Source organism: Myotis lucifugus, unplaced genomic scaffold (genome assembly GCF_000147115.1).
Source record: "Myotis lucifugus unplaced genomic scaffold, Myoluc2.0 scaffold_642, whole genome shotgun sequence".
In the NCBI taxonomy this organism is placed as follows: Eukaryota; Metazoa; Chordata; class Mammalia; order Chiroptera; family Vespertilionidae; genus Myotis; species Myotis lucifugus.
This window is the reverse complement of record NW_005871690.1, coordinates 48,108-62,025: the sequence shown is the minus strand read 5'-3', so window position 1 is coordinate 62,025 and position 13,918 is coordinate 48,108. Positions and strand designations below refer to the sequence as shown.

The window sequence follows — 13,918 nt, the reverse complement described above, 5'->3', positions numbered from 1 at the left end:
GAAATTATGTGAAATCATGCTTTAAAGATCAGGCTGCATTCTTCATTCTTGTGGCTTCTCATAATTGTCAGGCCTGGACCCAGATAATTGCATCTGCCTCAGCGCCTGAGTGAACCAGATAATGGCACCCACCCCCTGGTGCCTGAGCTAAAGGTCAGGACTGACAACATTCCTGCCTTTGGCGAGGTATGTTTCCCGGACATGGTTCTGCCTTCGCTGCTAGATTCAGCTGACAACCTTTGCTCAGGTGCTCTCCCAGGCACTCTCTACAGAAGGGATTAAGAAGTACAAATTGGTAGTTACAAAGCAGTTGTGAGGATATACATTACTGCACAGGGAATACAATCAATAATCTATATTAAAAAAGCCTAAGCGACCATCCGATCGGTAGCTGTGATGCAAAGTGACCAACAGGGGGCAGACACTCAACACAGGAGCTGCCAACCTGCGGTGACTTGGCAGCTGTGGTTCTTGGGTGACACACCCGGAACCAGAGAGGAAGGAGCCCGATTCCAGGGTGCATCACCCAAGAACCGCCCTCTGGCACTCCGGGACCCCTTGGGGGATGTCAGAGAGCTGGATTTGGCCCGATCCCCACAGGCCAGGCTGAGGGACCCCACTTTCCAGAGGGGCCCCGCTCACTCCACAGATGCCCTTTGAGCCCCAGTGTCGCCCCAGGTGCAGCTGGCCGGAGAGGGACTGCGGGAGGTTGACTCCAGGGCATGCCCAGCCCTCTCGCCCAGTCCCTCCCTGCTGGCCACCTTCTATTTAATTTCCTTTCAATGTGCACGTATCTGTGCACTGGGCCTCTAGTATTGTAATAACTATGTACGGTGCTGGGTGGGTACAGAAAATGTCAGGAGGGACGTCTTGCAAATATGACTGTCTAACCACTATGCTGTACACCTGAAACTAATACAAAATAACATTGAATGGAAACTGTCATTGAAAAACAAAATTTAAAAAGACTACATTGATTTCAACCTTCTAATCAAAAGAAAAAGAATTATGAGGGCAAAAAGGGGGGAAGAGAGGTAAGCTGCGATCTGAGTCAAAGCCAGCTGGATAGAGAAGGAGAAGGAGGGAGGGAAGGGCATCCCCATGGGAAGAGCAACAGGAAGTCAGAGACACGAGTCAAAGCCAGCTGGATAGAGAAGGAGAAGGAGGGAGGGAAGGGCATCCCCATGGGAAGAGCAACAGGAAGTCAGTGATGAATAAAGACCAGTCCAGGGAAGACCTTGACCACTGTGAGGGAGTTTGGACTTTATCCAGTGGAGGGAAGCAGCAGGTTCCAGGAGACAATGTTGAAGTTTTGGGTGTTGAGCTTTACCTCCGGTGTCCAAGAATATGACCAAGAATATGTTTAGCATAAAATTAAATCAAGACCCGATTTTGAGAATATAAACCCTCCTACTTTTAGGACAAACTTGAAATCAGAGCATTATCATGCTTCTAGATCTCCTAGATCAGCGATGGCAAACCTTTTGAGCTCGGCTTGTCAGCATTTTGAAAAACCTAACTTAACTCTGGTTAAGAAATTTTTTGATATTTGCAACCATAGTAAAACAAAGATTTATATTTTGATATTTATTTTATATATTTAAGTGCCATTTTAAAAAGAAAAATCAACCAAAAAATGAGTTCGCGTGTCACCTCTGACATGCGTGTCATAGGTTCGCCATCACTGTCCTAGATGGACACTTTGTCACTTGGTAGCAGCAGAGAGAAGGAAAGAAAAAGACGAAAAGGAGTCTTTTGGCTTCTTTGCCTAGAAATAAATCTCTCTCTAGCAAAGGATTTGTTGGAAACAAACAAAATAAAAAGGCAGAAACTGCTGGCTGTAAGTAATCCCTCCCAGAAAAGGCAAGGTCAGCAGGTCCCCTGCCCCTTGCCCACATGGAGGCTGAGTCCATCAGATTGATTCTCCTTTGGTTTTCTTTGCAGGTGAAGCCTTATTGGAAAGTAACACCATAATCGACCATGTCTATTGTTCCCCATCCCTGCGCTGTGTTCAGACTGCACACAACATCTTGAAAGGTAAGACTTGGTAAAGGTCAACTAGTCCATCCCTCTGTCTCCAGGCAGATTCCTAAACTCATGGGATATTAGCCACGTCAAAGCTTCAAATTTGGAATTCTTAGCGATGATTCTTTTGGAAGATGTCTCTATAAAAGTCCCCAAACCATGTGCTGCCAGCATAAAGTGTGATGAAAGGATGGATACAAGTAATTTTTTTGAAAATGTTTTTCTTGGGCGAACGGCAGGTGTGTAAAGTATTGTCGTCTGGCAATTGCTTAGAGCCTGCAGCGCCCTGAACGGGGCCACTCCCCCACGGAGCTATTCCTCCTGCTCCCAGGAGCAGTGCTCCTGGTGCCTGCAAACCTCAGTCATCTGGTTTCTTCACTGGCATGTAAAAGCACCATTGCTATACAGGTGCTCAGTGTTCACCCTGAAATCCTAGGAGCTTGAGTTCCAGGGATGGCCATTCTCATTTCACTGGAAAGAAAATTAGAAGAAACCACGTGGGGCTGTTTACTTACACCAAACAAAGGAACGAGCCAGAAATAGCTGTGCCTACAAGTAATTTACACTGTGTTAGACTCCTACTCATTAGTCTTAAGTAAACCAAACTTGGCTTAAGGCAATATAAAGAGTTAATAGGGGCCAATTCCCACTCTGAGGGTAATTACACAGCAATGAAACACGACCTTGTGTGCTGGCATTGTAAATATTCAACATTGGGTACTCTGGTAGAGAAAGTGAATTTACATGATATTCAAATAAAGTGAAAGCTACTGTAGGCTAGTGGATGCTAAGAGAATCTCTGAAGTTTCTTCATAAGACAGTCTGGGCACTTACTTATGAAAAGGAATCATAGTAGTCATAGAACTGTGTAAGTTATGGGGATAATGACTTGTGTTTTTTTTCTAAACCACATGCCACCACAAACTAGCGTATGTCCATTCTGGTGGAGTGGCCCAGTATTCAACTCATACATTTGTAACTCCAGAAATTAAACACCTTGTCCAAACCCATATGCGTCCACTTTATTTTGCTCTATAATAGTATCTGGTTGAAAAGAGAATGGAAGGTTGACCAGAATTTTTATAACAATTTGTCCTCCCTTTGCTTTTTCTCTGAGAACATAGTGGCATTTCCTTCACCTTCATTTTATTTTACCTCAAGGTTTACAACAAGAAAATCACTTGAAGATCCGTGTGGAGCCTGGCTTATTTGAGTGGACAAAATGGGTCGCTGGGAACACGTTACCTGCCTGGATACCTCCGTCAGAGCTGGCTGCAGCCAACCTGAGTGTTGATACAACCTACAGGTAACCCCGACGCTGCTGCTTCCTGAGCCCGACGTGGAAGTCCTTTCTACAGCAGCCGGCTCCTCAGGGAGATGAAGGACCAGACAGAGCCCACGGGCAGTTATCCACGTTGCTGGCGGCCAGACTGTGATATCAAACACCCAGACTGGAGGAAGCCAGAGCCCTCCTGTATTCAGCTTCCTTTAGATTATATCCCCCATGCACAGTGGATTTTCCTGGCTGTATTCTACCTCTTTCAGGGAATAATAAAACCACTTTGTGTCCCAGGGCCAGGCACCAGCCAATGAGGAGACAGTTCCAGAAGCTTGTTGGGAGATAAGGGAAGTGACCATGTCTTAAGTTGTCATATTTAATTTTTCAAAACATTTTTTATTGATTTGAGAGAGAGGAAGAGAAACATCGATGTGAGAGAAACATCGATCAGTTGCCTCCCGCAAGTACCCTGACCAGGAACAGAACCCGCCACCATTTGGTGTGTCAGACAACCAACTGGGCCACACCGGCCAGGGCTCAAAGCATTTTTAATTCCCTTTATCATTTATTATTGCCATCATCCATAATATAGACAACCCACTTTTATATATAAGAGAATGCAGTGGCTTTGCCTAAAGTTGTATGTCTAGTGGGAACGTATCAGTAATAATCACAACAACTAGCCTTTACTGATCGTTCTCTGCATGGGAAGGACTGTGTGAGCTCCTTTACAATCTTCTCATCCTCAGGCCTTGGCTTTTCTCCATTTAACCCAGTGGTTCTCAACCTTCTGGCCCTTTACATACAGTTCCTCATGTTGTGACCCAACCATAAAATTATTTTCGTTGCTACTTCATAACTGTAATGCTGCTACTGTTATGAATCGTAATGTAAATATTTGATATGCAGGATGGTCTTAGGCGACCCCTGTGAAAGGGTCATTCGACCGCCAAAGGGGTCGCCACCCACAGGTTGAGAACCGCTGATTTAATCAGACTGTGCTGAGGTTAAAAAGAAGTGTTTGTACATTGATCACAAGTGAATAACCCAGATGTAAACAATTCAGAATTAACCAATAATGACATAGTTACATTAACTATCAGAAATTCACTCAGACATTTGCCAAATGTCCTTGAGGAGGGACACATACATAGTCACTACTGTTATGGTGGGAAATTAAGTTCATATTTCTTAGGGCAGAATTTAGAGCAAGTGACCAATATAAGCAGAGATTTCTTCCCTGTGATATCCTTTGACCTTGCATTTCAAATACCTACCCAAACCACAAATTAAGCCATATGAGTTTCTGGCTAAGGTAGGATAAAACATCTTTTTTTCCCATGCTCATGTTCCTGCTCTGCAAATAAGATCTCATAGAACCCCATAAATAATTAATGTGCCTACTTCTTGCTTAGAGGAATTCGCATTCCTTAAAAATCAAATCAAATCAATCAGATCCCTTACTAATATCCTTCAAATTTTGTCCTGTCCACACTATGGCCACTGGCTTTTTATTCTTTGAGGAAAACAGCAATAAGCTGTTGTCTCATGCCAACAGTCATCATCTTTCTGGCCCGGAAAGAGGGTGAATTGCTGCCAACGTTGGTAAAACGATTTCCCCGCCCACCACCCAGCACCTCTGAGGTCCACTTAGGCCACCTCTGTTTCAGCTTTTCCCTTAAGTGAGTCCTGCAGCTCTTCCCAAGCTGCTTTACAGATATCTCCAGGATCATTCTATCTGCGAGTTTGAATGCATGCAGACACCCCCAGGCACACAGACCTCACAGCCCATTAGTAGTACAAGCCGAATGATGAACGCCAGGAACCCGGGAGTCAGAACAGGGTCTTTAATCCAGATTTTCTCTTCCTCTACAGAAAATGAAAATTCAATCATTTTGTGTTTAAGAGGGGAAAAAGGTTCAGCCTCTAATTTCATAAATCCATTGTGAAAGTCAATAATTTATCACATGCTTTAGCATGTGAGAGTTACCACCTCGGGTTAAATTTTCTCTGAAATTAGTTATGCAAAGGATTGGGCCTTTAGAAGCAAGAAGTGGTACAGATGATTGAAGAAACATAGTGATAGGCAAGGACTGACAGGGTGTTATAGGTGAAGCAGGTACTGTTTGAAGAGCCCTGTCACCTTAGAGCAGGATGAGGCAGGGCTGGGAGGCAGGTTAAGGGAAACTAACCAGGCTGGTCACTGATCTCCAGCGTCACATCACCTCCAGGCAGCAGACCTCACCTGGGCGCGGGGGCAGAAAGCATCTCCAGTCTTAGGGAGCTGGACCCAAAGGAGCAAAGCAGACAAAATATATACAGCAGTGGATGGAGCGTCAGAATAAGGTCTTGACTGGGTGTGTTAGGAAATAGTGGGGGGGTGGGGACCATGGATCCAGAGTGTTACAGGGGCGATGACTCAAACTTTGTTGTGGGGCTCAAGGCAGAAGCCTCACCCAAGCAAGGTGAGGAGGCGAGCGTTTGTTGGAGAGAATCATGTTCAAGGGATGGTGCCTGAGCTCCGGGTTCCAGGTCTAGTTGGTGGTTGGCGGCCACCTGACACTGAGTATATGTGTCCTGTAGGTGTGGCTAGAGCATAGCACATGCTGCTGACAGGGTGGGAAATCTTTGACTCTGTCCCATGCCCATCAGGACTGGTGGCTCAAACATGGAGGCCCTTCATAGGTTCGACTTCAAGTCAAGAAATGCCAAAGGCAAGAGCTGGCCAGGAGGAACTGGATCCCAGCAGCCACTTGCTCTTTACTTACAATGTGGTTTCACTCTTTAAATGACTGTCTGGACCATACAAAGAGGCCTTTTCTCCTGGGGGAAGGGAAGTGCAAGACCAGGACTGGATGAGCGGTTGGGGTGGTGAGAAAGAGTTTGCTCCAGAGCAATGAGGTGCATCCTAATGAGTGGTCACCATGTCTCTCCCCAGCCCTCAGGGTGTTTTGAGATTCAGAGGCTATTTCCTAGAAGTATGAGGTCAGGTTCTTTCAAATGGAACAACAGTGTTTCTCTCTGGACAGTAAACCCAAGTGCACAGAGGGGCAGCCTTGAGGAGGACACCGTCAAAAATTTATATGGTCCAGAGTGGAGGACAAGTTCACAAGCTTTGATCTCAGGCCTCCATTCAAATCTAAGCTCTGAAGAGATGCTAATGGCATAAACATAGGCAAGTCATCTGCAGCCTTTCTGAGGCTCAAAAAATAGAACTATAGATTAATATTCCTGATGAATATAGATTTTAAAATTCTGAACAAAATATTAACAAACCAAATTCAACAGCATATTAAAAGGATCCTACATCACCACCAAGTGGGATTTATCCCTGTGAGGCAAGGGTGGTTCAGCACACAAAACTCAATTAACATGATACACAGACACCCCGTTAGTTGGGTAAAAGATAAGTGTGATTTTATCATCTCAATAGATTCAGGGGGGGGAAATTAGACAAAATACACCATCTTTTCATGATAAAAATGCTCAAAAAATTTGGTATAAAAGAAACATAACAGTATAAAGGCCACATATGACAAGCTCACAGCTAACATCAGACCCAATGGTGAAAGGTTGAAAGCTTTTTTTCCAATATTAAGAACAAGATAAGGATGCCAACTTTTCCCACTATGATTATAATACTGGAAGTCCTAGCCAGAGAAATCAGGCAAGAAAAAGAAATAAAAGTCATCCCAATTGAAAAGGAAGAAGAAAAATTGTCTTTGTTAGAAAATGATAGGATATATTGAAAATCCTAGAGATCCTCATAAAGCTGTCAGAACTAATCAACAAATTCAGTAAAGTTGCAGGTTACAAAATCAACTTACAGAAATCAATTTTTTTATACACTAACAATGACACATCTGAAAATAAAATAAAATAGGCCCATCACAATAGCATCAACAATATAATACTTAGGAATTAATTTAACCAATGAGGTAAAGTATCTGTACACTGGAAACTACAAGACTTTGATGAAAGAAACTGAAGACACAAATATACCCCATGCTCATCAATTGAAAGAGTTAATCTTGTTAAACTCTCCATACCACCCAAAGGCATCTATAGATTAAATGCAATCCCTATCAAAATTCCAATGATGTGTTTCACGCAAATACTGTATAAAGAGAACCCTAAAAATTTCATCACAAAGAAATCCTAAAATGTATATGAAATCACAAAAGGAGCATCACACTTCTGATTTCAAAGTATACTACAAAGCTATACTAATAAAAACAGTATATTACTGGCATAAAAACAGACACATAACCCCATGGGACAGACTTCAAAGCCCAGATAGGGAGTGATAGGTTTTTATTAATTCTTGCTGGCTGCAAGCCACTCTGCTGATGTAAGGGTCCGGTCCATCCTTTGTTCCTCCTAGCACAGTGGTTCTCAACCTTCCTAATGCCGCGACCCTTTAATACAGTTCCTCATGTTGTGGTGAGCCTCAACCATGAAATTATTTTCGTTGCTACTTCATAACTGTAATTTTGCTACTGTTATGAATCATAATGTAAATATCTGATATGCAGGATGTATTTTCATTGTTACTGATTAATCACAAAAACAATATATAATTATATATGTGTTTTCCGATGGTCTTAGGCAACTCCTGTGAAAGGGTCATTCGACCCCCAAAGGGGTCGCGACCCACAGGTTGAGAACCACTGGTCTAGGGCAAGTAGGGACACCATTTTAGGGATATGAGAGATCTGCGCGGTTCAGAAGCACTATCATGTAAACAGATGTGATCTGAAGAGAAATGCTGTAAATTGCCCTGGAGCCAGAGGTCTGTAATGAGCTCGAACATATCTTGTGCTGTTTGGATGGATAGTCTGCGCCAGGAGGGGAATGCTAACAATCTACAGGAATGTGGAAGCCTGGGTATATAATTTATTAGTCATTTGGCTGATATGTGAGAGGGGCTATTTTTCTCAGGAAGGCTAGTGGGAGGGTAGGTTATTCTAGAGGCAAGGTGTTTGTTTTGTTTGTTTGTTTGTGGGTGTGTGTTTTTTTTCAGTCCTGCCCCTTGCTATGCGTCTGGAGCTTTCTGGTCTGGTGAGTGTTTACATATGTATCTGGCCTATTATCTTTGCTCTGGGGGTCAGAGGGACGATGAGGGCTGGCACAAACGGAGGTTGTGATGGTGTTTAGGGGTGATATTTTCTGAGTACAAGTGGGGCTTGTAACCTGGTGGAGACAAACTGTTTTAGACATTTTAGTGTTACTGGGGTAAAAGTTAGAACAGTAAGAGTTATGACAAATGGTCTGGTGGAAGGAAAGAGATATTAGTTTGGAGGGTTGTAGTGTATGTACCAAAATGAGTTTTATTCTTAAATTATTTATTTTTAAGTGTCCTTGGTTTAGGGAAGATAGGATTTACTAGATGGCTGTGGACTGCTGTTTTATTATTTCAGTTTTTCTATTCTGCTTGTCCTGGCTTACTGGTTTGTGTTATTTCTATAATTTTTAAATATTCTTCCCTACAAACCTTTTATAATTTTCATAACCATTTTTATAATTTTAATTCACTTTCTTTTTTTCTTTATAATTTTAATTCACTTTCTTTTTTTCTTTAAAAATGCATGCCCATGCCTTCTATTTTTCAATGATAATTAAAAGTAAACAGCCAGCATTTCTTAGGTTGACATTTATGAACATTCTCACTTTTAAGAAATGTATCTTTAACAAAGCACTAGAGACTATATTAACAACTCTAAATTTACTTTGTAGATTTTCTGTAATAAAAGCTAAAATCAGGTGAATTTAAAACTTGTTGGAATATTTAGATGTCTAGCAATGTTTCAAAGTTTTAGAGTTGCCAAAGACTTTGGAAAATTATGTATAGGCAATGAGGCTGGAGAAAAGGCAGGGTGAGACGGGAGTAGGCCTGGCAGTCTGTTCCCAAGCCTCTCGCTGCTTGGATTTAAAACTGTCACATTTTCCCTTAGAGATAACATGTTAAGGTTTGGGTGATAATGAGTTCAGCTTCTGATAATAGCCGGACTGTTAAGTAAGCATTTGTAGTTTTGTAGTAAAGAAAGTTGTTCTTTGGAAAAAAGGGTGTATGTGTGAGAAGGTGCTGAGGTTGGAGAAGTTTTCAGAGTTAACGGGGTGAGAATGCTGGCCTAGGGATCTAAAGGCTCAGTGAGGAGTCCTTCGCCGTGTCATGTTATGGAGGAGCTTTGTAAGAAAGCTGAAGTTGGGAACTCAGAGGCGAGAGTACCTAGCGAGCCCGAGAAAGGAGAGTATTTCTTGTTTAGAGGAGGGGAGAGTGATGGAGGAGATAAGGCGTTTAAGGAGTGGCATGGCTTTGTGGGGTGAGTGAAACTGAAGTAGGTGGCTGTCGTTTGGGACAGCTGGGCTTTATGAGGGGATGTCTATACCATTCAGGTCGGGCAAGAAGAGTGGATAAGGGGTTATTTAGTAAGATGTAGTGTAGAGGTGAGGTGGCTACTGACTGTGAGACTAATTTGTCAACCCCCATAATAGAGACTGAGGAGGGGACAAGGGTCCCAGGGAATTCGGGGAGGGCAGAATGAGTGGCCCCAGTGTCGATTAAAAAGGAGACTGGCTTACCTGCCACCACAATCATTACCCGAGGCTCTGCCCTGGTGATGTAAGTCTGTGGGGCCCTGTCTGTGGGCAGCTTCAGTCTTCAGGGCCCAGTCCCAGGAGGTCTGGGAGCTCCAAACCGGATCCAGAGGGAGGCCTTGCTGAGGTCCAACCTGGAGGGGCCAGACTACAGTCTGATTTCCAGTGGCCTTCCCTCCCGCACCTTGGGCAGGGCCCAGGCGGGGGTCTCGGGTTTGGGCAGGACTTGGCTCGTGTCCTCTCTTGTTGCATTGAAGCATGGGCCCGGAGGAAGCTTAGCCCCTGACTTACCTGCAGTTGGAGGACCGGCACTTCGTTTGGGGTCATGAGAGCGGTGGCTAGGAGCTGGAAGGCCTTTGTCTGGGCTTCAGCCTTGGTCTGATCTCATCTTTGTTTTTGGGTTTAGGTCTCCTTGTCTCTATTATTAAAGACCTTAAAGGTCATGTTTAAAAGGTCTCGTTGGGGGGTTTGTCCCCTCTGGGCGTGTAGGGTCAAGATTGATGTATTTTCCCATGGCCTGTGTAAGGTGAGAGAGGAAGACTGCGGATTTTCATGTCTTTCCTGGGTGACCTCTGCTAATCCTATATAATAAAAGGCCAGACCATAATGACTGGAATGACCGCTCAACCAGTCGCTATGATGTGAGGGGCAGGCGAGGGGAGCCAGCTGGCTTGCGGCCGTGGCAGTCGGGCGGACAAGGGCCTGTGAGGGGAACCGGGTAGCTGGCTTGCAGTGGCAGGCGGGACGAGGGCCTGCGAGGGGAACCGGCGGACTGGCAAGTGGGCGGAAAATGGCCCTGATCGCAGGCTAGGCCTAGGGACCCTAACCACTGGGCCCCTAGTTTTTTAAATAATTAACTGCTTTGTGGGCTGCTTTCTCAGTCCTTCTTGGCAGAGAACCATGTGGTCTTGAGACCTGCCACCTTCCTGCCCTTCCTGATAGATTTACAGTGGGTCCCTGTCAGGGACAGCATCCGCTCTGCCTGGGAGGGCAGGGGCCTGCCGGTGGAGGGTATTCACATGGCTGTGGGCATGAAGCCAGATTTGGTGCTGGCGATTTCCTGAAAGGGGCACTTTAAGGCTAGTGCCGGTGTGGGGGGAGGAAGAGAGCCAAAGACTGCTCTGAAGCGGGTGTGAGACCGGGTGGTGGGATCCGCTGGGTAGGGGGGCGGGCTCTCAGGCTGCTGAGACAGAGGAGCCATAGGCTGGGGGGCGGGGGGATGGTCGGCGAGATCAAAAGTAGTGAAGGAGGAGGAGGATTTGAGATCCTCTGGCTTAGAGTGAAGAAGGAAACTCTGTGAGGGAGAGCAGCTGTGACAGAGAGAAGGACGTGTCCTGAGTATGAAAAAAGCCTGGATGTACAGCAGTGGTTCTCAACCTTCCTAATGCCGCGACCCTTTAATACAGTTCCTCATGTTGTGGTGACCCCCAATTTCATTGTTACAAATTGAACATAATTAAAGCATAGTGATTAATCACAAAAACAATATGTAATTATATATGTGTTTTCCGATGGTCTTAGGCGACCCCTGTGAAAGGGTCGTTCAACCCCCAAAGGGATGGCGACCCAGAGGTTGAGAGCCTCTGATGGACAGGATCTCAGACCGCTTACCCTGCCTGTGGCCCAACTCCTTACAACAGAGTATGACTTGGCCTTAAAATAAAAAGCATGAAATCTTACCATTTATGACATCATGGATGGACGCAGAGAGTATTATGTTAAGTAAAGTAAGCCAGTCAGAAAAAGACAAATACCACGTAATTTCACCTACATGTGAAATCTGAAGAACAGAATAAATGAACCAACAAAACTGAAACAGACTCATGGACACAGAGACCATGATGGTTGCCAGAGGGGAGATGGAATGGGGGCCTGGGTGAGAGGTGAAGGGATCAGGAAGTACAAATTGGTATTTACAGAGCAGCCCTGGGGGTATAAGACAGCACAGGGAATATAGTCAACAACACGTAATAGCTACATACGGTGCCAGGAGGGTCCAGGAAATATCGGGCGGCCACTTTGTAAAATATGTGATTGTCTAACCACTACGCTGTACACCTGAAATTCATACAAAATAATACTGTAAATGTAAACTGTCATTGAAAAATGAAATTTAGGTCTAAAAATGACGGGAGGACTGAACAGGTATTTTTTCAAAGAAGACATACAAATGGCCCACAAGTACATGACAAGATGCTTAACATCACTCATCAATGAAATGAAAATCAAAGCCACAATGAGTTATCACCTCACACCTATTCCAATACTTATCATCAGAATGCAAAAGCTACCTGCTCTTGGCAAGAATGTGAAGGAAAGGGAACCTTTTATAGGGTGGTACCTGGGTTGGCCTATGGACAGCAGAATGGAGATTTCTGAAGAAATTAAAAATAGGCTACGGTATGGCCCAACAATCCTCCTCTGGTTTGTAGCCAAAGGAAAGGAAAACAGGATCTCAGAGACATCTAAACACATCACTTATGTGGAATCTACAGAAACCAAACTCAGAGAAACAGACGCTAGAGCGGTGGTTACCAGTCCTGGGGGGAAACGGGAGATGTTGGTCAAAGGGTACAAACTCCCAGTTTCGAGATAAATATGTTCCGGGGATCTAATGCATATAACTGTAATGTGCTTATAGTTAATAATAATTATTATGTACTTTAAATCTGCTAAGAGAGTACATCTTAATTATTCCGTCTACAAAAACAGAAATGGTAGTTATGTTACATGATGGATATGTTAGATAGGGCTACGGTGCTAATCATTTTGCAATACATGTGTATTACATCACCATGTCATACACCAAACATTACACCATATTATATGTCAGTTATATCCCAAGAAAGCTGGAACAACATTTTAAGAAATAAAACCTATCCTTGCTGGTTATTGTTTGTAAGGCTACTAAAAAGGGGCGTAGGAAATATCTGGTGCTCTGAATAGGTAATGAGATCTAACCTCCACTTTGCTTCCTCTTGGCTGTGTGACCTGGGACTGATAGTCAATAAAACTGGCCAAGCTGCTTATTAATCACTAGAGGCCCAGTGCACAAAAATCTGTGCACTACGGGTTGGGGGGGGGGCATCCCTCAGCCTGACCTGTGCCCTTTCACAGTCTGGGACCCCTCGGGAGATAGCCACCTGCTGGCTTAGGCCTGCTCCCTGGGTGGCAGATGGCAGGCCCTTTCCCGCGGTGCCTGCCCCACCTCCCCAGGTCGCCCATGGCAGGCCTGAACCCGCGGTGAGGCAGGCGGTGGATGGTGCTGCCCTCCGCCCCGTGAACCCCGGGTCGCCCACGGCAGGCCTGATCCCACGGTGGGGCGGGCGGCGGATGGCGCAGCCATCTTTGTTGGGTTAATTTGCATACTCTTCTGATTGGCTGATGGGCGTAGCGAAGGTATGGTCAATTAGCATCTTTGTCTTTTATTAATGTAGATTTACCAATAACAAGTGAAGCCTGCACTGACTGCTTCATTTCTGAGCTGGTCACTCTGACACTGTGCACCCAGGGCCTTTATTTCTGTGCATCGTGTACATTTCAACCCCATGTCTAAGAGGGGATACTCTACCTCCTTCCCTTCTAGGAACAGGTAAACAGAATTATGGGAACTTTAGAAGGGTCTTGAAATAAAAGTTAAGAGTAATATCAATTGCTTTGTCTTAGGATCAAAATGTTTTATTGCCTTTGTTCATTTTCTATTACAGACCTCACATTCCAGTCAGCAAATTAGTGGTTTCAGAATCCTATGACACTTACATCAGTAGAAGTTTCCAAGTAACAAAAGAAATAATAAGTGAATGTAAAAGTAAAGGTAAGTGGTATTATTTTGGACTCCATATTTAAATATGTGACCATTTCTCCATCATGTTAATAGGCTAGTCAAGATGTTTTAACTTGCTTAATAAAATATTTCCAGACTCCTGTGATGCTTTCCTGTTAAATTTGCAACATTCCCTTGAATACCTGGAACGGTAGGCATTCCATGGGATACAGCAGACTCAGTGTTGATATGAG

General features: G+C 44.3%; 1 protein-coding gene across 1 annotated transcript in view; it reads left to right on the top strand.

Moving 5' to 3' along the window:
- UBASH3B (ubiquitin associated and SH3 domain containing B) overlaps nt 1-13,918 on the top strand; it is a 37,203-nt gene that overhangs the window by 17,995 nt on the left and 5,290 nt on the right. The window contains exons 10-12 of the mRNA XM_023746254.1: nt 1,945-2,037; nt 3,187-3,331; nt 13,609-13,715. Of these exons, the coding sequence (XP_023602022.1) occupies nt 1,945-2,037; nt 3,187-3,331; nt 13,609-13,715 (345 nt within the window). The remainder of the gene's footprint in view (nt 1-1,944; nt 2,038-3,186; nt 3,332-13,608; nt 13,716-13,918) is intronic.